Raw genomic sequence first — 27,093 nt, 5'->3', positions numbered from 1 at the left:
ATGAATGTCCAATTAGTTGTAGTTCGAAGGGGGAGAGACAAAGAAAACTGCTCACTCCACCATGTTGCTGACATCATGCAAGATCCATAAGGGCTTTTTTAATAAGAATATTTAATAAATGATTGCAGGGAATGTGATTATCAGATTAAAATTCTCCCTGTTTGAAAATGCCTGCATTTACCCATAGCATGTGTGTTTTCCTCAAATGCTCATGTGGCTTAGACAAACAAGCTGATAAAAACAACAGAAGTTTTGTATGGGAAGTAGCGCCTTAGAGCACCTCAAAGGAAGCCAGGCAGTTTGGTTTAAGATAACACATTTACAACAAGGGGCTGCTGCTGCTGGAAATGTCATTTTGGGAATGAGCTTCGTCCTCACCACATTTCTCACGTCAGACTAACTCTGAATTTAGCGAAATCTGTGATTTGACAAGACACCTCCACCTGTTAGTGCAGGTAGAGGGAAGTTGACCGTTTCTGAAACCGAATCAAAGAGCTTTTATTGTCAAGCAGAAAACACTCTCTTTGAAGGGAATATTTTCCAGAGGCCCCTTGCATATGAGAGATAAACACAGCCAGACAATTCTGAGATCCTTGATGGTTTAGTCCCTGTAGACTCATTAACACCATCTGCCAAGAAGTCACTCCCAGAAGCTCCCATGCAGAACGAGGGGAAGAGAGGTAGTGTGAAGACTGGAAACAGAATTCATCCCTTAGCACCAGGACCTCTGACTATTGTCTCCTTTTCTCTTGAATGGTGTGAAAGCATTTCCAGTTGTTTTCTTATCACTTAAATCAAAAGAAGTTTCAGTAAATTATCAGAACTAGATGATGAGGATTGTTCCTTTGGAAGTCATTTTTTGATATTTGAATCATTCCATTTACATACTACCAAGAGACTTCAGTTGCCTCAGGTGAATTTGAAATTTAAGAAGAAAAAAATTATATAACATAGCTTTGACAAGAGTATTTTCTTAACGAAAAAATCTCTAGAAAGCGTGAAAGTAGAGCCAAAGATAAATTCATCTAGGTCAGGCACCTACGGAATGTGCTTAAAGATGCCGCGTGACATACAGAAAGGGTTCCGTGACTGGTAGCTGCTGTAACAGGATGAGCATAAGTGAAGTACTAGTGTCTACCCGACTTCTAAGCTTCAGTCCAAGTTTTGCCACCTGTCAATGCCTCGTCCAGAAATTCTGATCTCATCATCCCAAGAAGAGACCTACTGTTATTAGTTTCTCCATGGAAATCCATTCTCTTTTGAATTTTTGCATTTCTTAGCACTTAGTGCTTACATAGGATAAGATTCTACACAGGTGACCTGGCATTTGAAGGAGAGCACTTTTAATTCCTGCAACCGCATTGACAAATGGGGAGAAGGTTGGCAGTGAGACAAGGAAAAAAGAGAGGAACAATGAGGAAGTCAGTCTCTGGGCAGGCAGCAGCGCTTTGCCTGGGGAATCTCCCTGTCCAGAGGCCTCTGCTGGTCTGTGCCAGGGTCGGAACATTCACTCATGTGCATGTAAGTCTTGGCTTGAGAGCACTCAACCTAGCATGATGGTGGGCTCTGGGAAGAAAGAACCAGCACCAGCTAGGGCCAGTGGTAAGAAAAGAAATCCTTGGGGCCGCCCCGAGGCTAAGTGGTTAAGTCCTCTTGCTCCACTCTGGCAGCCCAGGGTTTCACCAGTTTGGATCCCTGGCAGGGACATGGCACCGCTCATCAGGCCATGCTGAGGCAGCATCCCACATAGCACAACCAGAGGTACCTACAACTAAAAATACACAACTATGTACTGGGGGGCTTTGGGAAGAAGAACAGAGGAAAAAAATTGGCAACAGATGTTAGCTCAGGTGCCAATCTTTAAGGGAAAAAAAAAGGAAGAAAGAAAAGAAATCCTCTAATCGGAAATGGGTTTGTTGTGGTTCTTCATAAATGTGTATTTAAAAAGTCATTTATTAGTTGTCTACGTCAGGATAAACCCACAACTCTCAGCTTTGCTCTTCCTGGTAGACTCTCACAGAGAGAGAATACAGAATACAGGTGCCTCCTTTCATGGTGCCTCAGGTTATTGCAGATATTGCTTTTTTTTTTCTCACAAATTGAAGGTTTGTGGCAACCCTGTGGCAGGCAATCTCTTGGTGCCATTTTCCAACAGCATTTTCACTCTGGTCTGTGTGTCACATTTTGGTAATTCTCACAATATTTTAAACTTTTCCATCATTATTATATTTGTCATGGTGCTCCATGATCAGCGATCTTTGATGTTACTATTGTAATTGTTTTGGGGTACCACAAACTGCATCCATATAAGACAGCAAACAATTAATAAATGTTGTCCATGTTCTGACTACTCCACTGACTGGCCAGTCCTCCATCTCTCTCCCTCTCCTCCAGCCTCCCTATTCTCTGAGACAGCAATATTGAAATTAGGCCAATTAATAACCTTACAATGACCTCTAAGTGTTCAAGTGAAAGGAAGAGGCACACCTCTCTCACTTTAAATCAAAAGCTAGAAATGATGAAGCTTAGTGAGGAAGGCATGTTGAAAGCTGAGACAGGCTGAAAGCTAGGCCTCTTGTGCCAAGCAACTAGCCAAGTTGTGAATGCAAAGGAAAAGTTCTTGAAGGAAATTAAAAGTGTTACTCCAGTGAACACACAAATGATAAGAAAGTGAAACAGCCTTCTTGCTGATGTGGAGAAAGTTTTAGAGGTCTGGATAGAAGATCAACCCAGCCACAACTTTCCCTTAAGCCAAAGCCTAACCCAGAGCCAGGCCCTCACACTCCTCAATTCTGTGAAGGCTGAGAGAGGCGAGGAAGCTGCAGAAGAAAAGCCTGAGGCGAGCAGAGATTGGTTCCTGAGGTTTCAGGAAAGAAGCCGTCTCCATAACATAACAGCACAGGGTGAAGCGGCAAGTGCTGATGCAGAAGCTGCAGCAAGTTCTCCAGGAGATCCAGCCAAGATCATTAATGAAGGTGGCCACACTGAACAGCAGATTTTCAATGTAGATGAAACAGCCTTACATTGGAAGATGCTTCATCTAGGACCTTCATAGCTGGAGAGGAGAAGTTAATACCTGGTTTCAAAGCTTCAAAGGACAGGCTGACTCTCTTGGTAGGAGCTAATGCAACTGGTGACTTTAAGTTGAAGCTGGTGCTCATTTACCATTCCCCCAATCCTAGGGCCCTTAAGAATTACGCTAAATCTACTCTGCCTGTGCTCTGAAAATGAAACAGCAAAGCCTGGATGACAACACACCTGTTTAAAACATGGTTTACCCAATATTTTAAGCCCACGGTTGAGACCTACTGCTTAGAGAAAAGATTCCTTTCAAAATATTACTGCTCATTGACAATGCACCTGGTCACCCAAGAGCTCTGACGAAGATGTACCATGAGATTAATGTTGTTTTCACGGTTGTTAACACAACAGCCACTCTGCAGCCCATGGATCAAGGAGTAAGTTTCACTTTCAAGTCTTATTATTTAAGAAATACATTTCTTAAATATAGCTGCCATAGATAGCAATTCCTCTGATGGATCTGGGCAAAAAAATTTTAAAACCTTCTGAAAAGGATTCAGCATCCTAAATGCCATTAAGAATATTTGTGATTCATGGGAAGAGGTCAAAACATCAACACTAATAGGAGTTTGGAAGAAGTTGATTCCAATCCTCATAGATGACTTTTAGGGATTCAAGACTTCAGTGGAGGAAGTAACTGCAGATGTGGTGGAAACAGCAAGAGAACTAGAATTAGAAGTGGAGCCTGAAGATGTGACTGAATTGCTGCCATCTTGTGATAAAAGTTTAACGGATGAAGAGTTACTTCTTATGGTTGAGCAAAGAAAGTGGTTTCTTGAGATGGAATCTACTCCTGGTGAAGATGCTGTGAAGATTGTTGAAATGACAACAAAGGATTTAGAACATTACATAAACTTAGTTGATAAAGTAGTGGCAGGGTTTATGAAAACTGGCTCCAATTTTGAACTAAGTTCTACTGTGGGTAAAATGCTATCAAACAGCATCACATGCTATAGAGACATCATTTTGAAAGGAAGAGTCAATCAATGTGGCAAACTTGTCTTATTTTAAGAAAGTGCCATGGCCACCTCAACCTTCAGCAACCACCACCCTGATCAGTCAGCAGCCAGCAACAGCAAGGCAAAACCCTCTGCCAGCAGCAAGACTATGACTTGCTGAAGGCTCGGATGATGGTTAGCAATTTTTAGCAATAAAATATGTTTTACTTAAGGTGTGTACATTGGTTTTTTACACAGAATTATACTGCACACTTAATAGGTTACACTATAATGTAAATATAACTTTTGCATGCACTGTGACTTGCTTTATTGCGATATTAGCTTTATTGCGGTGGTCTGGAACTGAATCCGCAGTATCTCCAAGGTCTGCATGTACAGAAACTCGTGCCCAGGATGGTCTATGAAAACTGCTGCTTGATCTACGTGTGGTTCTGATTCAGAGCAACTCCACGGCTGTAGGCTTGAGAGAGGCCATCCATTTTCCTGTGTGTGTGAGCACATGTGATTTGTTTACTTTGCAAAAGACTTTGTCTTTAGTTTATTTAGTCCCTTCATTGAATTTTTATTTCTTTCAAGTTAAAATTTACCTTTGGGGGGCCAGCCCAGTGGCACAGTGGTTAAGTTCACACATTCTGCTTCCGTGGTCTGGGGTTCGCCAGTTCGGATCCTGGCTGCGGACCTACACACCACATGTCAAGCCATACTGTGGCAGGCATCCTACATATAAAGTAGAGGAAGATGGGCATGGATGTTAGCTCAGGGCCAGTCTTCCTCAGTAAAAAGAGGAGGATTGGTGGCAGATGTTAGCTCAAGGCTAATCTTCCTCAAAAAAAAAAAATTGCCTTTGGGAAATCACATTTTCATTTTACAAAAATCTTTCCTTTTTGGTTATCTCCCACATAAAAGTAAAACCACTACATGGGTTTCTATGTATGCAATATACATTTTCCACCTCTCTGGATTTGCTGACCTCCTGCCCGGAAGCATGTTTACTGTGAGGTTGGATATTGAAGGCCACACCCGTGCTTGAGCCTCACCACTTTGTCCCTCCCTCCCTCTACCTGGTCCTCCTGTGGGGGGGAGGGGGGGGGTAAGTTGCTTCGCACAGGTGAGGCAAACTGGCTAGAGAGCACCTTGGTTTGTGATGCTTTGAGGCAATTATTTCTCTTCAGCAAAACCTGGAAGAGAAACCAGTGCTGGTGCTATTTAGAACCACATAAATGGATTTCATTATAAATGAGCAAGCATTAGTAACTTATTGCTTTGAACAAGATATTTATACTACTCTTGAAAATGCAATGCCTGGCACATAATTGCCCAATAAATGCTTGGATGTTAGTGAATAACTGAGTGAAAAGAATACAGCTGAATTCTCCCAGCAGCAATTCTCCTCCTAGTCCACGGCCGACTAAGCACTAGTCTTCTAGCCCTTCCATCCTTGCCTGTCTGGATCTCTAGCTTAAATATTTTGATTAAAATGGCCCCTTGGGTTAAATAATAAATTTAGTCAGAAATCAAACAAATCACAGATTTAACTGAAGTGCCTATTTTATACAATGAATTGAGAGAATTCCTCCAAAACAGGCAAAAGTTTGTATATAAATACAACCTGAATTTTACTTTTATTTTTATTTTTTTGCCTTTTGGGGTTATCATAGAAGCTTTCTCCATTTTTTCTGCCTTCAAAATGCTAGATGAAAAAGAAATTGGTTAATTAGGCAGATAGATAGAAAGAAGCATAGTGCTGGAGGAATAAGAAAACCCCAAGCTGTGTGTGGCTTTCCTGAAAAGTGAGGCGGCTGGTTGGTCTCTATCTGATTCCCATGGTACCAGCCATCTTGATCCTGCCGCATTCACCCACTGGGAAAGAATCTTCTTTCTCTTCCAATAGCTAGTAATTCCAGCAACTCCTCGTGTCTGTATTTCCCCAGGCTTCTCTGAGAATGTTCAGCAACAACAAAATGGCTGCCCAGCAATCTCGAGAGAATAGGTAGGAGAGGCCTGCCTCTGGGCCTGGGGAGATGGGGGCAATTTTCCATGGAACCCTTTGCACTTGTGTGGCCTGTAGGTGGCGGAACTGGGTTGCATAGGTTCCACAGATGAACGATGGGTCTTGAGTGTTTGTGCTCTTGCCTGAAAATGGCTGTCAAGAGTTAAGCAACAGAGAGGTGTCACAGTTAGTACCTGACTATTAACCTCTTTTTCTTTCCTAGGGAATGCAGTCGGATTTTTGGTGAAGATGGTCTGACGTTGAAGCTCTTTCTTAAAAGAACTGCTCCCTTTTCTATTCTGTGGACTTTGACTAATTACCTGTATTTACTGGCTTTAAAGAAGCTGACAGCCACAGATGTCTCTGCTCTGTTCTGTTGTAACAAAGCCTTTGTCTTCTTGCTGTCGTGGATCGTGCTGAAAGACAGGTTCATGGGCGTGAGGGTAATGGCACACTTGATTCAATGCGTGAGGCCGCCCTTAACGTAAATCCTGGGCGTCAGGAGAGCTGCTTTGTTTCATGGACTTTCTGTAAAACTTTTCCCATTGGTTCTGAGTATGAATTGGAATTTGAAGATGCATTAAGATGCCCAGGCAGTTACAACAACATGAAAGGACAAAGAGATTGTTTTCATTGGGCAGTCTGCTAATTTCAACAGGAGGCACTAAAACTAAAGGGAAAATAAGTTCTTTTTTTAGAATTAATGGTGTGATCAACGCCTTCTTTCCTCAGGAAAGAAGAATCTGAGAAAATTAGCCACAGTAAAGATTATGATTTGCTTTTTTCCGATCAATATGTGTTGGGACAACTCCCTCGTGCTTTTTTCTTTTTGCCCCCAGAGATAGATTTAATTAATATTGGTGTAAGCAGATAAAATTACCAAACAGTAATTAAAGTCGCTGGTGATGGCACAATGCTGTTAAAAGTGGCTATATATCTCGTGTGACTAATCTAGAAATGGAACTGAAAGCAACAACTTGTCCTTTTGGGTACAAATCCTTAATTGAACTGTATTAAACTTCCAACCACTTCAGTTCTGAGTTTATTCCTTTCAGAAGTAACATAGATTTAAAAATAAATTTTTTTGTATGCTTGTTCTGTTAGATTGATTGAAAGCCATGCTGCTTTAAGGAGCCAGATCTCACTCATGTAACCTGGCATGCTCCCATGATGAAAATATTGAGAAAATCATTCTTTAGAAGGTCCAGATAAATAGCTTTTTCTCAGAAGATAAACGCCACACAATTATTGTTCTCTGAAAGAGATGTCCAAGATTGGATTTGAAACATACTTTGCTATCAAAATATTGCTCTATTTGCAATGATTCCGGGGTCCTTGCCTCCATAAATGCTGAAATTAATGTCCATATTAGAGAGAGAGTTTACGATAGCCATTAACCCTGAAAACTCTTTTTTTAAATAGCCCATTAACAAATTCTGGTTGTATCTTTGGAGATGCTGCTCAGAAATTCAAAACTGAAGCTTGACATGAGCAAGAAGTAGAAAGTCATTGTAGAAGATAAGAAAGTGATTCAGTCCATGATATCATTAAAATATACCCAGATGTGGTATCACACTCTCCACCAGCTGATCTTAGATTTGACCACCAAAGGGCTTAGCATCATGTTTCTATATGTGGACCATTGATGCTGGCTGTCAGCATTAGGTACCCTGACAAGTCCTTGAGAGCAGGGACCTTCCCAACATTGCTCACTGCTCCATCAGAATGGGCTACATAATTTGTGGGGCCCAGTGCAAGAAGAAATGCAGGGCCCCCTGTTAAAAAAAAATTATTAATAATTTCAAGATGGCAACAGCAGAGCATTGAACTGAGGTTGGGGCCCTTCTAATCATGGAGCCCTGTGCATCTGCACAGATCATATGCCCACGAAATCAGCTCTGCCTCTGACTCCTAGAGTAGACAGGGGACAATCAATAGATATTTGAAGATATAGTGAATGAACTCATGGGTATGAGATCACTCTCTTTTCTATCTACTACCCCCGTGGATCACCCATGAGAATTTGAAGGGCCTTGTCAGAAGAGGGGGAAAGAGAGGAGATTTAGGGGCCTTTCTGCTCTTTTAGTGGCTCTGAACACCAAAGGAAATATACATTTACTATTAGATTTACCAGTGAGAAATCAATTGTATCAGAATGAATAAACGCATTTAACCATGAAAGTTACTGATGGAAGAGGTCATATCAAAAGAAGTTCAATATTTATTTGAGCTCTTTTAGGGAAAAAAACTCAGCTGTATAACTTGTATTGAAATCACAGATTTAGGAAATCTGCCTAGAGGCTATAAACCATTGCCTCTCTAAAACTGGCCCCCAATAAAATGTCCACATCCTAATGCCTGGAACCTGTGAATGTGACCTTATTTGGGAAAAACAGTCTTTGCAGACATACTTAACTTAAGGATCTTGCAGAGAGGAGATCATTCTGGATTATCTGGGTGGCCTTAAATCCAATAACAAGTATCCTTATAAGAGACACACATAGGAGAGACACACAAAAGAGAAGGAGGTGATGTGGCCACAGAGACAAAGACTGGATTGAAGTAGCCGCAAGCCCAGGAAAGCCAGGGCAGCCACGGAACCTGGAGGAGGCAAGGAGTGTATTCTGTCCTGGAGCTGCCATCGGGAGCGTGGCCCTGTGGGTTCTGAATTTCTGGCCTCCAGAACTGTAAGAGAATAAATTTCTGTTGCTTTTAGTCACCAAGTTTGTGGTAATTTGTTACAGGAGCTTCAGGAAACTAACACAGCATCTGGGACTAATAAGACCTGAGAGAATGAATGTTAAGTAGCCAATAAGTGCCAGCCCGGGTGGTCTAGTTGTTAAGATTCAGCGCTCTCACCACCACAGCCCAGGGTTTGTTTCCTGGTCAGGGGACCACATCACCCATCTGGCAGTTGTCATACTGTGGTGGCTGCCTGTTGCTGTGATGCTAAAAGCTATGCCAGTGGTATTTCACATACCAGCAGCACCACCCATGGGGAACAGCTTTCAGCAGAGCTTCCAGACTAAGACAGACTAGGAAGAAGGACCTGGCTACCCACTTCCAGAAATATTGGCCGTGAAAACCCCATGAAGAGCAGCAATAGCAGCAGAGGATCAAATGATACAGTGCAGGAAGGTGAGAGGATGGCCCAAAAAGACCGGTCAGGGTTTCACTCTTCTGGACACAGGGTCTCTAGGAGTCGGAATCGACTCCATGGTGCTAACAGGAAAGGCAGTAAGTACTTGTTAATAAGTATACACATAAATTAAGACATCATAAATGGCACAATGGTAAGCAATCATGTCAGACATGCTGGTAGAAGTCAGATATTTTTTGATTTAAATGACAGGAAGTGTTCCGCTTCTTACTGTGAAACATTAGAAAGTGTTTAATGCAATGTTCCAGAAGAATGTCAAGGTGTAATTTTAATGATGCCTGTAATCAGGCCGTGGTATATGAGAAGCACCAAAACATATTCAGCATTTTGCTGTTTCACAATATCAGCAATTCTTTCCCTCCTGAGACATGCTGAGAACGTGTATAATTAGGTCATTTGAGAAATTAAAGGAGGGCAAATAGAATACTGACAACATAAATGCAGCTTTTATTGCCGACGTCCATATATACTCTAAAGCGCAGCCTGTAGATGGCACCCTGCTTGGATTACTCTTTTTTTCAAAATAGTTGAAGGGTTGCTTTCAGTCATCAAATTAAAATTTATACTCTTGGCTCTTCTAAGGCTTTGGTAGTTTAAAAGCAGATCATTTGGGATTATAATTCTCATTGCTTGAGACGAGAATGATCGCATTTAAGATGAACTCTATGGCCTTCTCTACTTCTATTTTTCATGTAAAAATAACAGTATGAGCAGAATGAGGGATGCTTGACGTTATCATATCAGTAAATGTGAGTTTATCTGGAATACTAGTTGGCCAGAATATCAGCAATGTTCACATAAAAACTAATTATGTATTATGAATAACTTGTTAAAAATATTTTGTTTCCTTGGACTATTTATTGAATTACAGATGAAAAAGTAATGCACCGTACATTTAGTTTTCTCTTATGAAATCATTTCAACCAATTTGCCCATAAACTTCGATGTGTTAAAAAAACTCTTTCATGAGTAGTTGCTTATAGCCGATGTATGGTCATTCCACGGAAATTAGTAAACTTCTTTAAAAGATCATATTTTTTTTAATTGCAAAAATGTTGGTGAGACTCCAACTCTTGCAGCTTTCAAGATGGGTGTTTTTCCATCTCTAGGATCCTGTCTTTTTTACTAAAGTTCTTAAACCCGTGAGCACCAGAGAAACCATTTTAAGAAAAACATGTTCTCCTCAAAGAAAATGAGCCGCTGGCTGGGGTGTTTTCTCTGTTGCTGGCATCTGTTTTGCTCCAATGAAAAGTAAATGTCAGACTAGAAAGTTAAAACCCTTTCTTTCAGATCCTGTCCCACTCTTATTTTTTATATTATTAATTGAAATTTTTCTTTCATTTAAAATTTCCTTGAACATTCAGAGAAAATTGATGGATGGTGAGTAGTTCAGCAGACCCCAACATTTTTTTTTTAGCAGATTTAGGAAATAAATTCGTGTCCCTTCAGCTTGGCACCCATGTATTTTTTAGCTGTAATTGGGTCCCTATGCAGTTAACTTCCCAAACTGTGGCTCTTTTGGAGACTTTCCAAGATCCACCAAGGACCAACTAGAGTATATCAGTTACACTGAATCTTTTCATTGCTTGAACTGCACTTCTCTGAGTTGAAATTGGGCTCCAGAGCTCTCTAAATCAGGACTGTGGAGCTGAGCTACTGCTGATTAGTGACAATATTACATATTTAGATAAGATTCAAGATCATCTCTTGTTTCCATCTTGCCTTTCGTTGACATTTATGCAGTAACTGTTCCTTCGTATGCAGTGCGGAATCCTCTATCCAGAATCTTCATGCTTCCTGGAGGAGGTAACAGAGGATGGGTAGTGAAACTCACCACTTTCATTCCCCTCTTGGCGGGAAGATGACTCATGAATACAGAGAAGAGAAATCTGGGTTGTAATGGCCAATTTTATGCCCACAAGGAATCCATAACCCCCTTAACAAGGTGCAGTCAACAGCTCTGCTTTATCTTCCACACACACTCGTCAGTCTTTCCTTATGGGATTTCTTTCCTTTTCCATCCTGGTTTCCCTTTGAGATCATTTTCAGATGGATTTTATTTATATAAAAATAGATGTGTCTGAGTGGCAGGGGGTGGGGGTAGGAATCTTAGTCTAAGGCTCTGTACCCCTTGGCTTTGACCTGTCCTGGGGATCACCCTCATCCCCCTCACGCACACACAGTATCTGAATGTCTAGAGACTGCTCACCTCTTTCATTTCGCACACTTCAACTCTTGTCCAGTTTCATGGGTCTGAGTAAGACAGATGGTTCTTCTTCATGGAACCTTAAATGTAGCATGTGGATAAATTTAAAGATTCTGTATAGCCATGATTCCTTGAAAATGGACTCTGTCTAAATATACTCAGATAGAACAGGATGATCATCAGTGCAGGTCTCATAGCCAAGCTACTAATGTGTGTCCCATCTTCAGCTGCTGACGTTTAGTCTTGAACGTGAGTACAGCCCTGCCCCCGGCAGCTGAGCTTTGAGGGCCTCCATTGTAGAGTCAGCTGTAGGTATTGTGAAGCAAGGGTCTACTGTGAGTCAATGAAGCTCCCCCATGCTCCACCCAGCTTCAGAAACAGACTTAACCACAAGGTAAATTAAGGAAAGATGTTTGGTTACAATTAGAAAAAGAAGCAATTAAAGGTTCATCTCAATATCCTGAACCCTAAGAGCTGGTATTGTCATGTGAATAATAATTCTAGAAACCATTTGTCGATGGGAAACACAGTGAATGCAAAGAGACTGGTAAACCCTCATGGAGATCCAGAGAAGGGCCAGGCTCTTGTGGATTTTGAGGGCCTGAGCCAAAAGAGGAAAAAAAGGAAGATACAAGAAAACAAAATCAGCCAAAAGCCATGTGCTTCTCTAGCCTTTATCTGGACAAACTAATTCTTTGAGAGGTGAAAGAAACCTAGCTTTCATGGTCACAGGTGGTAAATAGCACAGTGGGGTCACCTTTAGAGGCCGCTTTAGGAACAGGCTCAAACAGCCTCATGGTCCCCTCTGATTGGCCCTGATAGGCTCTCGGGCCTAGGCCTGCAGAGGAAGGCAACTGGCTCAGGTGATGGCGTTAAGTGGCATGCTGGGATGATAGGCGAAACAGATCTTCTTCCTCAGGACACTCACCCCAGGTGGGCACACCGTAATGTGAAAGGACAGAGAGGTTTAGAAAGTTAAAAATGAGGCATTGGCACTCCTATGGTCACTAGGTTTACTAACATGCTAACCCAGATCAGATTCAGGTAATGGTAGCAGTGGGTTTTCCTTCTTATTTAGACACGGCTGGTGGGCTGTGGAGCTGGAACTGGAATGGGTGGTGAGGCCACGTTTCTCCAAATCCAAGCAGGTGGTGCCATGAGATGGTGCGTTTTCATCAGAAGAGTCCCTCATGGATGCTAATGTTCTCAGAAGCATTTTTGTAGTTGTCACCACGAGGATGTGCAAATATGAGCACTTCTGACACAATATTTAAGGCACAGGCTTCCTGCTGACATATTTCCAGTGTCCTGAGCCGGAGAAGAGTCATTTTATGTTTTTCTTTTGAGAAAAACAGAGTATTAATACTTCCTTGATGACTGATTAATTCTGAAAAGGCAGGTGACTCAGATCCGTGTTTAGGTTGTCATGTTCTGGAGATTTGCACAGTGTTTCCTCTGCAGTTAAGCAATGGTGCCAAGGAGGGCCACTGTGGGATCATCTGAGTGACCGCTCCAAATAAGCCTTCCACCCATTTTCCTGCAGTTTCTAGATTAGCTGAACTCCCTTCTCTTAGTTCCAACTGTGTAGATAAGAAACATATTGAAAATTTCTTAAAACATGGCCCTAGAGAATTGTTCTATCAGATAGTTGTGAAATTTAAATAAAAATGTGGAAAATAGTTTAACTTATCTCTTCCCCCCAGGAAACCTATATAACCTGTAAATTATTAACCTATAAATTACCATTTGTACCATAGAGAAGAATTTTTCTAACGTCTCAAATATTCAGATTTTCATGCTTTTAGAACTTAGCTAACAGCATTGTCTGGCCCCCTGACGTGAAAAATGCTTCTCTCCATGAAGGCAATTGAAAGAGACACTGGTGTAATTGATATGTCACTTCAAGTGCTCTAGGCTGATATTTTCACAAGCACTTGAATATAAAATGTAATGGAGATCTTAAGAGGCTCATCATGGTTATAATGTTGAATTGCTAGAAAATTATCTTTGTCCATATTCAATTCCTATCTTAAGAAAACTTACAATCGAAATATTGTGCCTATATATTTTTACTAATGGATGTCTCAGAAAAGGGCGAGTTCCCGACTAAGGCCATATCCTGGAGCTAATAGTATTAAATGATCATCATTTTCCAGACAGTATTTTTGTTTTTGCCTTTTTTTTTTTGGTATGGGCTGTTTGTTTTCATAATTTCCTAACCCCAGAATTATATATTATATACAATTGCCTAAACTCAGAAATTATAAATTATGGAATAATTTTAATAATTTTAAATATGAAACAGCACATCATGCTGAAGTTCATTAGGCTTAACACTGCGTTCTATTAACCCTGTCTTGGAGAAACAAACTGTTTATTTGACCAAGAAAATACAACTGATGCTTGCCCAAAAGAAAGCAAATATTAATTTAAATTTACTATCCTACAAGGTCAGTCTTATGAGGGAAACCTGTTGGCACACTTGAATACTGTAACCCATGAGAGTTATGGAAATACAAAAACAAGCCAGAAAATGCCTGTGTCTAATGTGCCCTTTCATTTCTCTGAAATCAGACTGCCCAAAGAATTGTTGCAAATCCCTGGCTGAACCGTAAATCCCCAAATCAAAGAAAATGATAACCCCTATGTAATTTCCAGGGCTAGATAACCCCTTCGCCATGTTTATTTATGAGTCTATTACTTCTTGTTTGGAAAATTCCTTTGCGACTTCATAGTGTGTGTATTAAATTCCATTCCCTATAGTTTGAGGCAGAGTCTGACTAGAATGCACGCCTGGCAGCTTTAGAGGATGGATATGCACTCAGCAAGAGAAACGCCTCCCATCAAGCAGCCGCCCCGGAGAAGGCTTTATGAAGACAGTTTTTCACTGCTGACATGTCAGCGTCTGTTCTCAAGTACTCCTGCTGTTTTTCATAAAAGACGCTTTAGTATGGAGCTGGCTCTGAAACCAACTGTGCGCTTGCTTTTGGTGGTCATTAACAAAACAATTGCTTTAGCAGCATCTAAATTATGTGTGTCATTGTTATCACACTTTGCACTGGCCTGGAGCGAGTCTACAGTTATGTGTTAAAGATCTAGAGTTTGCTGTCATAAATATTTCGCTGATAATGTTCGCAAGAGCCCCCCAAAAATCACATATGTCAAAAAGCTATCTACAGAGGAATTGACTTACTGGGGAATACTCAGAACTGAAGCCTAACAAAATTAATGGCCATGTGTGTTTAAATTTCTCACAAAGGTCTGTGTAGATTTTAAAGTCAATGAGACTATTTCACTAGGAAGTGACTTATTGTTCCCTATCCCAGGGTTATCTTACATGTACTGTAGCTTTGACCTGTTTTCCAGGAGAACCAGTTCAAGATAATTAAAGAAATAGATTCAAAGCAGCATTTCACTAAGGGAGCGGCTCCTGTTTTGAATATACCAAGGATCATGTCAATTTACAGTAAACCATTAATATTTCAATCAAATTATGAATATTTCAGTTATGCAGTTAATTGAATGAAATTATCTTTCTGTGGTTTAATTTGCATGTAAACAAAAAGAAGAACTGGCCTCCATTTGACATTCCAAGTGACAGTGCAAACTCGGCTCACGCCTTATGGATCACTCTGAGAGATTATTCACTTTTTTTCCCCTTGGCCTGAAATTTGCCTCTTAGCTGCGTCAATATGGTGTCTCCCCAGTCAAGTCCTGCTTGTGTGGAGAGCTTCAGACACATGCACTGATCTAAAGAGCTCATTAAAATGTATGCTGAATTGTTTGAAGAAAGAGAATACAGTACGGATGAAAATGCTTAGAAGTGACTTCCTATTAAATTTATTTCACTAATATGGGTATTAATCTCTAGGAAGTTGAGATAAAAAGCTAAACGAAAATTACTAGCCCTCAATTAGTGTGTGAGCTGCTTTTATGTTCTCTGACTGGAGGTCTCATGAGCATACTGATTTCTTGTTAAAACTGACCCTTCCTACATTTAAACATGATGTATAGGAGGTAGCTGGGTTTGAGGAAGCATTTAACGACTCTCATGAAGTCTTCAATTGCTTGCTCTAGGATATGAAAGCATCAATTTTTTTATTTCTTTGCTTTTCTCTTCGACAGATAGTTGCCGCAATAATGGCGATCACGGGCATCGTCATGATGGCGTATGCAGATAACTTCCACACTGATTCCATCGTCGGAGTGGCATTTGCCGTGGGCTCAGCCTCTACTTCTGCGTTATATAAGGTATGCTGTGCACTTTTTATGCAGTTAACTGTCATTCGTAGCTTAGACAAGTAATAAAGTAAGGAAGGACAAAGAAAATCTTTGCTAGAAAAAAATAAGATAGTTTAAATAATAATGAGTACTTGCTGCACGCCGGACACTTACCAGAAATTTTCACCTGTGTTAACACACCCTTATGAAGCATAGGTAACCATCCTCGCTTTCCAGATGAGGAAACCGAGGCTTTGAAAGACTAAGTAATTTGCCCAAGGTCATACAGCCAGGAAGTGATAGAGCCTGGATTTAAACTCTGGCCAACCCCAAAGCCTGCGCTCCAGCCCCAGCCCCTCACAAACCATGGAGCAGCTGTAGCAGGGCTGAGGAAGACCTCTCCTCTCTTGATGTTTCTTTACTTTAACTGTCCATGGTCATTATTTTAACTCCAATGAGGTGTTCAAAATAATGAACAACCTTGAGAGCTGAGCATTTGCTACATGTTAACCCCTTGCCACAGGGGCTCATGTTATGGGCAAAACAAAGAGGCCCTTCTCCTCTCTGATGGGTGCTCTGAGTCTGCACTGTGTACTCACTGCTCTCTCTCCACTGGAGCTGCCTGTCATCAGTGAACATTCTATTCAGAGTCATCGCCCCTGACTTCAGAAGTGAGTACTAACAGAGCAGATCTAAAAGGTTATTCCCTAAAGCTCCACTTTTCAGAGCCAACTTTCTGGATGTAGCTAAAGGCCTGCTCCACTTTCACCTCTCTCGCTGTTTCAATGAGAAAATGCTCTCTGAAAGGCAGAAAATGCCCTTTGCATCCCTCCTGGATGCCTGTTCTGATTATTCACCAACACTGCAGCTCAGAGGGCATTGAGTCTATATCCATATTGACATTTCCTGGCCCATTGATTCTGTGACAAGCTTGACAAGTGTTCACTCAATCGCCGTTAGTGTCTAACTTGCCCCCAACTGAGACTCCACTGACATGTCTGATCTGACCAAAGACTAGCATGTGCTCGGCTCTCTTGATTAAGTCTCTCAAGAGAAAAAATAACAAGTTCAGTTGAAATTGAAAGCAATAACTGGAATTGCTATGTGACTGGGATGGCTATGTTATAGAGAGAATTCTCCTGACCATGTTACAGATGTATTCACTCTGGGAGTGGTAATATTTGCTGACATGCACAAAATCATATGTGCACCATAGAAAAGATCTGCTCCATCCTACATTGTTCGAGGATTAATATAGGAAGCAGAGGGGTTAAAAAGCCAAGAAATATGGACTAGAGACCTGACTCCTCCCCAGCCTGATGTGTGACTGTAGGTGAGCCGTTCACATATCCTTGTCATTTTTCTCTGTACACAGATTTATAATCCAGAAAAAAATGTTTTAATCTAGAGAATAAACATAGTATTTGTGAAAATATTTTAAGCTCAGAGATAAAAGCGTTGATAAATCCAAAGCATCATTATTATTTCTCTCAGCAAAATAATGGCAGGCTCTCCCTGTCCAATTTATTTTCCAGTATCTGTCAAAATAAGGGTGAAATGAATCCCATGCTTGAAGGGAAGAATTGATGGCATCTCAATCCTAGAAGTTTTTCTGGGCTTGTCTGCACTCTTATTTATCATTCACCCATACCCCTCACTGATGGTGGTGCTTGACACAGTGTACGGTCCCCCAGCAGTTTTCAACACCATAAGGAGTTCATTTTCTGGCATTTGCTCGCTCATATGAAGGCTACAGGGCTTTTTAATTCCTTATCTCAACAATGCATTAGGTGCCATGGCGATGGCAGAGTAAGAGAAATGGAGGATTAGCTCTGGGCTGGTGAGTTCACTGTGTAGAGGAATAGAACTCACCTTTCTGACCCAGCTCTCCAACTGTGTGGCTTAAGAGTCTCTTTCCCATTCCAGGTTTTGTTTAAGATGTTTCTTGGAAGTGCCAACTTTGGGGAAGCCGCACACTTTGTCTCCACTTTGGGTTTCTTCAATTTGATCTTCATCTCCTTCACCCCGGTCATCTTGTATTTCACCAAGGTGGAGCACTGGTCCTCTTTTGCAGCTCTGCCGTGGGGCTATCTCTGTGGGATGGCAGGGCTGTGGCTGAGTAAGTGGTCCCAACTTGCCTTCCATTCCCTTTGTCACTCACCTTTTCTTGGTTTAAATTATCATAGTAGGATTATTCCCTCAGGTACCTCTGTCCTCTATTTCCCAAACTTACCTAAGATTGGTTAATGGTGAGAAGGTTCTTTGTAGGCTATTTCTTGATTAGATCAGAGTTATCCAACTGGTATGTCTCCCATGAGTTAAGGTGTGAGCCGGAGGCCCAGGCCACTCTCATCACCAGTGGTCTCCGAGCAGCGTTGTCCATTCTGCATGACGGACTGTATGATGTTATTGTGTTCCATGCACAGTACGTCACGCAGAGGGAGAGAGGGAATGGTATATTCAAGCAACTCGAAGTGGATCCAAATGGCTGGAGCACTGAGCGCAGGGAGAATGGGGAGGGAAGTAGGAGATGACATTCAGGAGGGAAGCAGGTCGTGAAGGGCCTGGAAAGCCATGTTGAGGGGGTTGGATTTAAAATCCACTTAGTAATCTTTAAGCAGGGAGGTGACAAGCTCACATGTGCATTTAAACAGCCTCCTGTGGCCGTGTGTGGAGCACAGGTTTGAGATAGGAAGCCCTCATTAAGCAAGGGAAGAAGCAGAGTGAACTTGGTGGCTATGCCTGATAAGGAGGCTATGCCTACCTAGTAGACGACCAGTAAAAAGTCACCTGGAGTCTTTTTAATGTCCTGTCTCCAAACTCCCCATAACTCTGGGGCTGTCTGCTTCACCTGAGCAACCAGGGGGCTCCCCCTTTCAACTATGTTGTCGCTGTCACTTGATGTGAGAGGAACTGAAAAATAACAAGCCTGCTCTTCTCTCACCAAGCAGTCAAACAAAAATCACCACCCAGTGACTCAGCGTCTCTTCACTCAGGATCGCATCATTTTCGCTCTGCTCCTCTTTCCTCAGACTTCCTAAGGATGGCCCCCTCTGCCTGTTCCACGTTTACCCACCACATTCAACCTGCAGGACCTCTGCCAACCCTCAGTTGACCTTCTTTATCAATGTGACGTAATCCGAAACATAATCTGAAACAGCACTGCAATTCCTGGGAGAAAAAAATGCCCTTATTGCATTCCCACATAGGCATTGAGTCACCTTTTTCTACTCTGGCCTCAGCACGTAAGGGGAGGTCTTACACGAGACAAGAAACCTTCAAGGGAAGGATCAAATGCTAATTGTTAGTCCTTTGAGTTCTACTTCTGAAGCCCAAAAATATGTGGTTATGACCCCTCATAACCTCTGCTGAATTGATAGAAACCAATAGCCCTGTTTCCGTAAGACTAAAACATCCTAATTAAAAATGCCTAGTAATTTCCTGGCCAAAAACAATGTAACTGGGAACAAGCATAACCAAAATTTCACTGGCTCTTGGCCCCAGCTGTGTTCACGTGATCTCCAGCTTACCGCAGTCGCCCTCTGCCCGCGTGTATCCTTTGGCGAGTCTAATACATGCTCCTAAGCAAGCCTGCTCAGGCTGGGCATCACCATGCTAGCTGGACACTGGAGTTCTCCACCAGCAGCGTGGTCTGCACACTCCATGAGAGCCGCTCCACCAGGCCCACCCCAGGGCCCTACAGTCCTCACTGTGCCAAAGCTGCTGTCTGACACAATGAGGAGATAGCCTCTTTCCTGACTGGGTCACACCCCCTGGTTTTCACAACCTTCAGTGCTCCTCCGTAACTACAGCTTCTATTTGCTGAGGTTCACGTTGCCTCACTCCTCTCAGGTTGGCCTTTCAGGCAGTGCCTTTGCCCAAATGCAGGTCGGCCTCATCCACTCAGCTGACTTATTTGAGTCCCACTTGAACTCGGGCTGGGCCCCAGGCCACAGATAGCATGTTGAATGATATATTCTTGTCCTTAGGTTGTCAAAAGAGAATGTAAGTATTCCATCCAAAGAACTAAGGAAAAACAGACAACACATTTTGGTAAAGCCCCCTGATTCTTATTGAGTGAGAAGGTCTCAGTTCTCACCCGAGTACCAATACTTTCATTCAATCTGCTAAAATCTCCAGTCCAGCCAATCAAATCACAGATGGGGTGTTGAGCAGAGTCTGTGCTGCATTTATCAAATCCCTGACGTGTTAGAATGTGCCGTATTTGCTTTCAGGGATCTGAGGAGAGAGTGGAGGTGCCCACTGCAGCCCTGCCCTGAAGGAGGAGCAGTTATTAACTTAGAAGCCCCTCTCGCTTGATTGCCGCTACTATTGTATGAAAATGATGAAGGAGCCCAAATCTTGTGGAAGTCAAACCCATTGTCTCTAACTACCAAGCTCAATTGTCTCTAACTACCAAGCTCAAGTGACTCCAGATAACTAAGTTAGAGAGCTGAAGTAAAGCAAGAACCATGGATAACAAGAGAAGAATAGACATTGTCCTAACCAGAATTGTTCTAGAACTATCTTTGGTTCTACACAGATATGGGCAATGTAGTTGAGTCATTTCCATAGAAATCCTCTCTGAACTGAGGACCTTTTGTAGTTATTAACACTCATCTCTCTGACCCCTAAAAACATTGGATTGAAATCTGTTAAAGTAATGCTATGTAATTTACAATTGTTTTTCTTTTTGAAAATCTGTATTTTTGTAGAGGGCAGATGATTGTTTTAACTAACTTTATATTTAACCAAAAAGGTCCAAATATATTAATTAAGGGGTATCAAGTTACACCTTCTGTTGGTTCTGTGGTCCTGCCACAAATCAGGATGTGGAAAAGGCTCCTGGGGGTCGGTGAATTACATTGAACACACCTTTGTGAGCCCATGTGATGCTCATCACAAGAGAAGAGGATGAAAAGGCATAGGCTGTCCAGCATAGGATAGAACTTCCTTTAGGCAGTAACACTAGAGCCTTTTAGTCATGCGGGAAAATGGCATAATATCGCAAAGTAACAAACTGATAAAGCCCAGATTCAATCGATTGCCTGCTTTCGCCTTCTGGCTGGCCCCAACCTACCTTTATAGTGCTAACAAGTGGTGAAGTGAAGTGATTATTTCACCTCTTTGCATTTCCTCCGTACCCCTTTGCCAGCCAATTGGCAGGAGATTAGGGAAGCCAGGGTGGCAGAGGAGGAAAAAAAGATTACGCCTTATTCAGGTGCGATAATGCTTGCATCCATCTCCAGAATTAGAGGATTAATTGACCAAAGGTGCAAAGAGTCAGAAGGCATGTTTAACGAAGACATTGATTCTTTTACATTAAGAAGAAAAGAGCCTAGCCTACCAAGTCCCTTCATCCTGTCCATCCTCCTTTACTTTATAGCCTTCAACATCCTGGTGAACGTGGGCGTGGTGCTGACGTACCCGATCCTCATCTCCATTGGGACAGTGCTCAGCGTTCCTGGAAACGCAGGTACGGGTACGGTTTGACACGTGCACAGTAAGTCTCCTGCTTGTGTTTGTTTTACACCCTCAGTTGTTTCTTTGAGCAGTTGTGAATTATGTCCCTTGCCTGGGAAGATGTTTTTAAATATCATGAAGGTGGCAGACAACAGAATAACTATGCAGCAGATTTTAAATTTGCAGCTACAAACACTGTTTTCACTTGGTCGTGCTTTCAGAATTAAACACCAAATGTATCATTTGGGCTTCATGTAATCTCCCTGACAACCTAATTTTGTGGTATTTTTAGAGGAAGTCCCGAGGAAACAAAAGGCATCCCAGCATAGGACTCGCAAGTAAACGTCACTAATGAAAGTGTGGAAATGTACAGGGTGTTGGCTCCCCATCAGACTATCCATGGGGAGCTGCAGAAGCTTCTCCCAGGGGCAGAGCAGATGGCCCTCTGGGACAGATATAGGAAGAGCAGTTTGACTCACTTCGGGGACAAGGGGAGAAGCTATTTTTCCAGGATAATCTTTCTAGTGAAAGCTGTCAGTGGAACAAGTAATGAAAGTGGGTTATCTAGGTGACTGTACAGTCCTTCTAACTTTAAAATTCAATGTTTCCAAGTCTTAGGTAATCTCCTTTCTTTGCCCCAGGACAATCAGCAAATGTTTAGTGAGCACTTACTATGTGATCAGGACTGTAGGAGAGACAGGAAAAAAAAAGTGGCATTATATAAGAAGCTTTCACTGAATTTGGAAAACAAGACCAACATACATGAAATAACAGAACTCTACAAAGTAATTTATTAGTAAATGCCAAATTGTGGGAGACAGACTCCAAGGACTATAAGATATTCAGAGGAAAGGAACATCAGGGAGGAGTGGAGTTATCAAGAAATTCATTCATTCATCCATGGATTCATTCATTCATTCATTCTGAGCGCTTGGTGTATGCCAGGAACTGTGCTAACATTGTTGATAGATGCCGCCTGAATAACACACTCCCTGCTCCCAGGACCATGTAGTAGAGAGAGGGAGACAAAAGGAAATGAGTAATTACAGCATAGAGAGAGAATTGCTTTGCTGGAGGGATGGACTGAATGCTCTGAGAGCACACAGGAGGGGCATCCAAGGCGGCTTCCTGCAAGAAGTCTAAAGGGAGAGACCTAACGAGGGTTTCGCTGGATGATGTGGACATGAGGAGGAAGGGCATTCCGTGCAAAGAGAACAGCATGTGCATGACCCACAATTCCACTGCTAGGTACATACCCCAAAAAATGAAAACAGGGACTCAAAAAGACACGTGTGAAAGTGCATGGCAGCCCTGCTCACAACGGCCAAAAGGTGGAAACACCCAAATGTCCGTCAACTAATGAATGGATAAACAAACTGCGATATATACAATGAGATATTATTCAGCCCCAAAAAGGAGTAAAATACTAATACAGGCTACAACCTGGATGAACTTTGAAAACATGATGCTAATGAAAGAAGCCAGGCATGAAAGGTTGCATGTTGTGTGATTCCATTTAGATAAAATATCCAGAATACGTAAATCCATAGAAACAAACAGCAGATTGGTGGTTGCCAGGGGCTAGGGCGTGGGGGTGGGTGCTGCTTAATGGATGCAGAGTTTCATTTTGAAGTGACAGAGATGTTTTGGAACCAGATGGAGGTGGTGGTTGTACAAAATTATGAATGTACTAAATTCACTTTTAAATTGTTAATTTTAAATTATGTGAATTTCACCTCAATTAAGACATTTTAAAAGAACAGCATGTGCAAAGAACTAGACATTAACAGGCTTGGCTCATTTTAAAAATCTTCAGTGGTCCAGTGAAACTGGGCAAGGGTGAAGGTGTGCAGAGGAAAGTCTTAAGAAATAGAACTGCAGAGGTAATTAAATCAGATCACGTGAGCCTTGAAGGATAAGTATGATATAGACAGAAGGAAGAGAAAGCAAATGAAGGGAACAACATAGGTAATGGAATAGAAAAAGGAAGATGAGCTTGAAAGAACAAGGGAGACTTGGAAATCTCTGGAAGTAGCGGTGACTTTGTTCATGTGTTTTCAAAGCAGCTTAGAAACAGCCATAGACTGTGTCTGACTGGGTGTTTCTGCCCTAGCTGCGGATCTCCTGAAGCAGGAGGTGATGTTCAACGTTGTCCGCCTGGCTGCTACCATCATCATCTGCATTGGGTTTCTGCTGATGCTATTGCCTGAGGAGTGGGATGAAATTACCCTGAGATTCATCAACAGCCTGAAGGAAAAGAAGAATGAGGAGCATGTGGATGACATCACTGATTCCAGCGTACACCTGCGAAGCAGGAGCAGGGCCAATGGGACAGTGTCTATCCCACTGGCTTAAAGAGGACAGACACATTTTGAATGCACGTGTATGTATATTCTGTGAATATAATAAAATTTTCTCACTACCAGTACACTCAAATGACAGTATTAACTCTGAATTTGGATAAGTCATATGTGAAATAACGCCAAAATAAAAGTTTACATTTCTATGCTTATCAAGGAACTGGTATAAATAATCATAATAAATTTTTTTATTAAAACATTTTTAACTTGCTCTATTTCTTCTGTTTTGGGGGTTTTCCCCCTTATTCACCAAATTTCCTGGAGACATGAGATTCTGTTAAGTTATTGGCTTGTCGTTACCATTTCTCACCTGGAATTGAGACCTTTTTGTTCCATCAGAGAATGTTGCATAAGAGGAAACCACAAGAAAAAGAGACACACCTTGTATATATGTAAGTCCAATAAGAACCTTAAACTTGAAAGCTGGAAAGTAATTAAATATCAACAGTGTCTTCTATCCACAAGACCCACACTAGGAACAATGAAGGTGTGAAGATATAGAGGACCCATCAGTACTTTCAATGTGCTTACAGTGGTAAGAGCCTATGAGAGTTTACAAATATCTCTAATATGAGGCAGACATTTGAAAAGGGCACAGTGGGCATGGAGAGGACAGCTGTTACCAGTCATCCCTAAAGTCCCTCACCACCAAGCTTTTTGAAAGAGTTGTTCATATTTGCTGTCACTTCTTCCTTCATTCCCATTCATTCTTCAACCCACTGCGATCCACCTTTAGCCCAATCATCCTCTGGGAGTGCATGCACCAGTCACCAATGACCTCTCTCTTGCAAAATCATATTGACACCGTTCAACCCTTACTTTATTGTCCACTCTGCAGCATTTGACACAGTGACCACTCCTTTTTCCTAAAATATTCTTGTCACTTGGATCCCGTTACAGTCCCCTGGCTCTCTTTCTGCCTCACTGGCTGCTTCTCTGGGTTCTTTCTAGGCTAGTCTCATCACTGTCATCATTGTCTTTGGCCTTCTTAGCATCTCACTCCACACTCTCTCCCTGCAGAATCCCATCTGCTTCCAATGTCATCCATGTAACGACGGCTTCAAAATCTTCATCTCCAGCCCAGATTTGTCCCTGAGCTTCAGATCTGACTACCCAAATGCCTTCTGCAAGCTCACTGGATGCCTCATCGTTCACACCAAATTCAAGACCAAAGTTGAATTTATCATCTCTCCACCCCAGACCTATTTCGTCCTCTTCCTTGTTCCCTGTCTAGGTTAATGATAATCTCATTCACTAGCTGCCCAAGCTAGCGATCAACGTGTTAATCTGCCTCCTCCTAATGAACCTTCTGCCTCCCTCACCCTCCACATCTAAACCGTAAGTCCTATCGATTCTCTTTCTTAACATTTCTTGAATCTATACACTTCTCTGTATGCTACCTGTCCCAGGCCCCCATCATCTCTTGCCCTGATTAAGGACATATTCTCTTTACTGGTCTCTCTAAACTCCTGGTCTTGCCTCTCTCTACTCCCTTTGTAGCCTGCAGAGTGACCTTGCTAATAATAAATTTGATCATTCTACTCCCTTGTATAACACGCTTGAGTGGCACCTTATTGTCCTCAGAGTAAGGTCCAAACACCTTGCGTGTCATTCAGAGATCATCACCAACTGGTGCCTGCCTGCCTCTAGAGAGGCATCATCTAATAGGACTTTCAGTCACGATGGAAATATTCTATGTCTGCACTGTCCAACATAGTAGCCTCAAGTGGCTACGGAGCACTTCAAATAAGGCTAGTGCTGTTGAGGAACTGCACTCCTAATTTTATTTACTTTCAACTAATTTGAAATTGGCTATCACTGGAGAGTGCAGCTCTAGAGCCTCATTCCACCACACCACGCTCTGTGGGCCTCTAGAATCTCTATGCTTTAGCGGCACTACACTTCTTGCAGTTCTTCAATCAAGACACGCTCTCTTTATATTCTCTCTCATCACCTGAATAATCCTTACCCGAGCTTCACAACATGGTTTACTCGTGTTTTCCCAGGAAGTCTTTTCTTATTCCCCAAGCTGCACAATGGGGCTTCCTTAGAAGCCTGTGCTTACCCCCATTATAGTACTGATCGCTCTGTGGGGTAATTGTCAATCTTCTTTTGGAGTTCCCCGTAAACCATGAATTTCTTGAGAGCAGAGGCTGTGTGGCCTCCATCGTTGTGTCCCAAGCACGGTGCCTGGCACTTACAGACATTCGGTAAATGAAGGCATGGGTTGCCTTTCACTGGAGATACACCCCCTCCCCCGAGTTAAGGACGGGCACTCGCATAGATGGGATTGGCTACAGTAAGGACCAGAAGGGGTTAAATGTGCCACGGCCTTTGTCGTGTTTCCACAAAATACCAACTTGCTGAAATAATAGAGGGCACTTCCTCCCTGAGAGGCTGGGTAGGACATCTAACAGTCTAAGTGAGACACTCCACTTTCTGGGAAATTTTGTGTGAGAAGCCAAGCCTTTCTGGCATCTGTTTTACTATTCTCTTTTTATTCAAGTGTCCCCAAAAGTGTAGGTGAGACAATCCCAGGGCAAGAAAAGAGGACCCAGGACATCATACCTGGGCGTCATGGTAAATAAAAACCTTAATGTTTTTTCATTTCTCTGTCCCTTTTTGAAAAGGCAATGCCAATCTCCTGGCATAGATAGATGACATGATATTAACTAAAATAATAACCATGACACACTTTAAGCTTCATGAAAAATGGTACAAAATAAATGAAATATAGCATTAGTAAATATGAATTAATTCATTATCTAAGTAGAGTTGGCTTTGACTATTTAAATGCCATATTGGCACATTGCTCTCGCCTTGTTTTTAAATTACTGTTAAATAGCAGTAATCGCTGACTAACCCACTCCAGCATCTCGCCATTACTTAGCATGACATTTAAAATTGCATTTTGACACCTTTAAGAAATGAGTTGTTTTGCTCTTTTTGATGATTCATTTTGAAAAATGGAGTCAGCTACCCTGGAAAGCACTAATTCAACTTATGACTGATCACTGTAATTAGCTCAGTCTATATTAAGAAAACACTTCTATTATGGTATTCATTCATTTATTCATTCAAAAATTATTCAGTTCGACTCGCAGCTCTGAAGTAAGGTATTTTGTTAGATCATCAGCAACTGGCCTCTGCCTGCCTCTAGAACAGCACTGTCGGAGAGAATTTTCTGCAGCCAGAGGAATGTCGTCTCTCTGCATTGTGGGGAAGGGGGTGTAAAATGCATAGGACGTGGTCCCTGAGTCCAGGAGCTTCAAACTCTAGGGGTATGTTATTACCATGACAATGGAAATAATAACAACAACTCAGAAATTTACTGAAGTTGCTCTGGGAATGTGAGCTATTCCCTTGAATTCAGGTAAAGTAATCATAAAGATGCTATCTTTCCTTGCTAGTCTTATGTTCATTGTGGGAGTCAGAGGGTATCATGTATTCCAGTCACTGAATGAATATGGCTGTGCCTCGCATGTGCCTACAATGTGCCTTCAACGAGCCAGGTTCAGCCAGGTTCTGAGGATACTGACAAAGTCTCTGCTCTCTAGGGCGGATGGAAGTGCCTTGTTGAGGTTACTATTATCTTGTCTCTTTCTCCAAACCTGGTCCCTTCCCAAAGTCCAGGAGGCAATGGCTTCTGTGGG

At 42.0% G+C, this 27,093-nt stretch overlaps 1 protein-coding gene across 1 annotated transcript in view; it reads left to right on the top strand.

Annotated features, from left to right (window-relative positions):
- Nucleotides 1-23,454, top strand: part of SLC35F4 (solute carrier family 35 member F4) — a 231,977-nt gene extending 208,523 nt beyond the window's left edge. Inside the window, exons 4-8 of the mRNA XM_046647761.1 lie at nucleotides 6,254-6,473; nucleotides 15,522-15,647; nucleotides 17,544-17,736; nucleotides 21,004-21,093; nucleotides 23,194-23,454. Coding sequence (XP_046503717.1) covers nucleotides 6,254-6,473; nucleotides 15,522-15,647; nucleotides 17,544-17,736; nucleotides 21,004-21,093; nucleotides 23,194-23,435 — 871 coding nt within the window. The 3' untranslated portion in view covers nucleotides 23,436-23,454. The remainder of the gene's footprint in view (nucleotides 1-6,253; nucleotides 6,474-15,521; nucleotides 15,648-17,543; nucleotides 17,737-21,003; nucleotides 21,094-23,193) is intronic.
- Nucleotides 23,455-27,093: the final 3,639 nt, after the last annotated feature.

This window comes from Equus quagga, chromosome 20 (assembly GCF_021613505.1).
Source record: "Equus quagga isolate Etosha38 chromosome 20, UCLA_HA_Equagga_1.0, whole genome shotgun sequence".
NCBI lineage: Eukaryota > Metazoa > Chordata > Mammalia > Perissodactyla > Equidae > Equus > Equus quagga.
The sequence above is the reverse complement of the archived record's forward strand: the minus strand, read 5'-3'. Positions and strand labels throughout refer to the sequence as shown.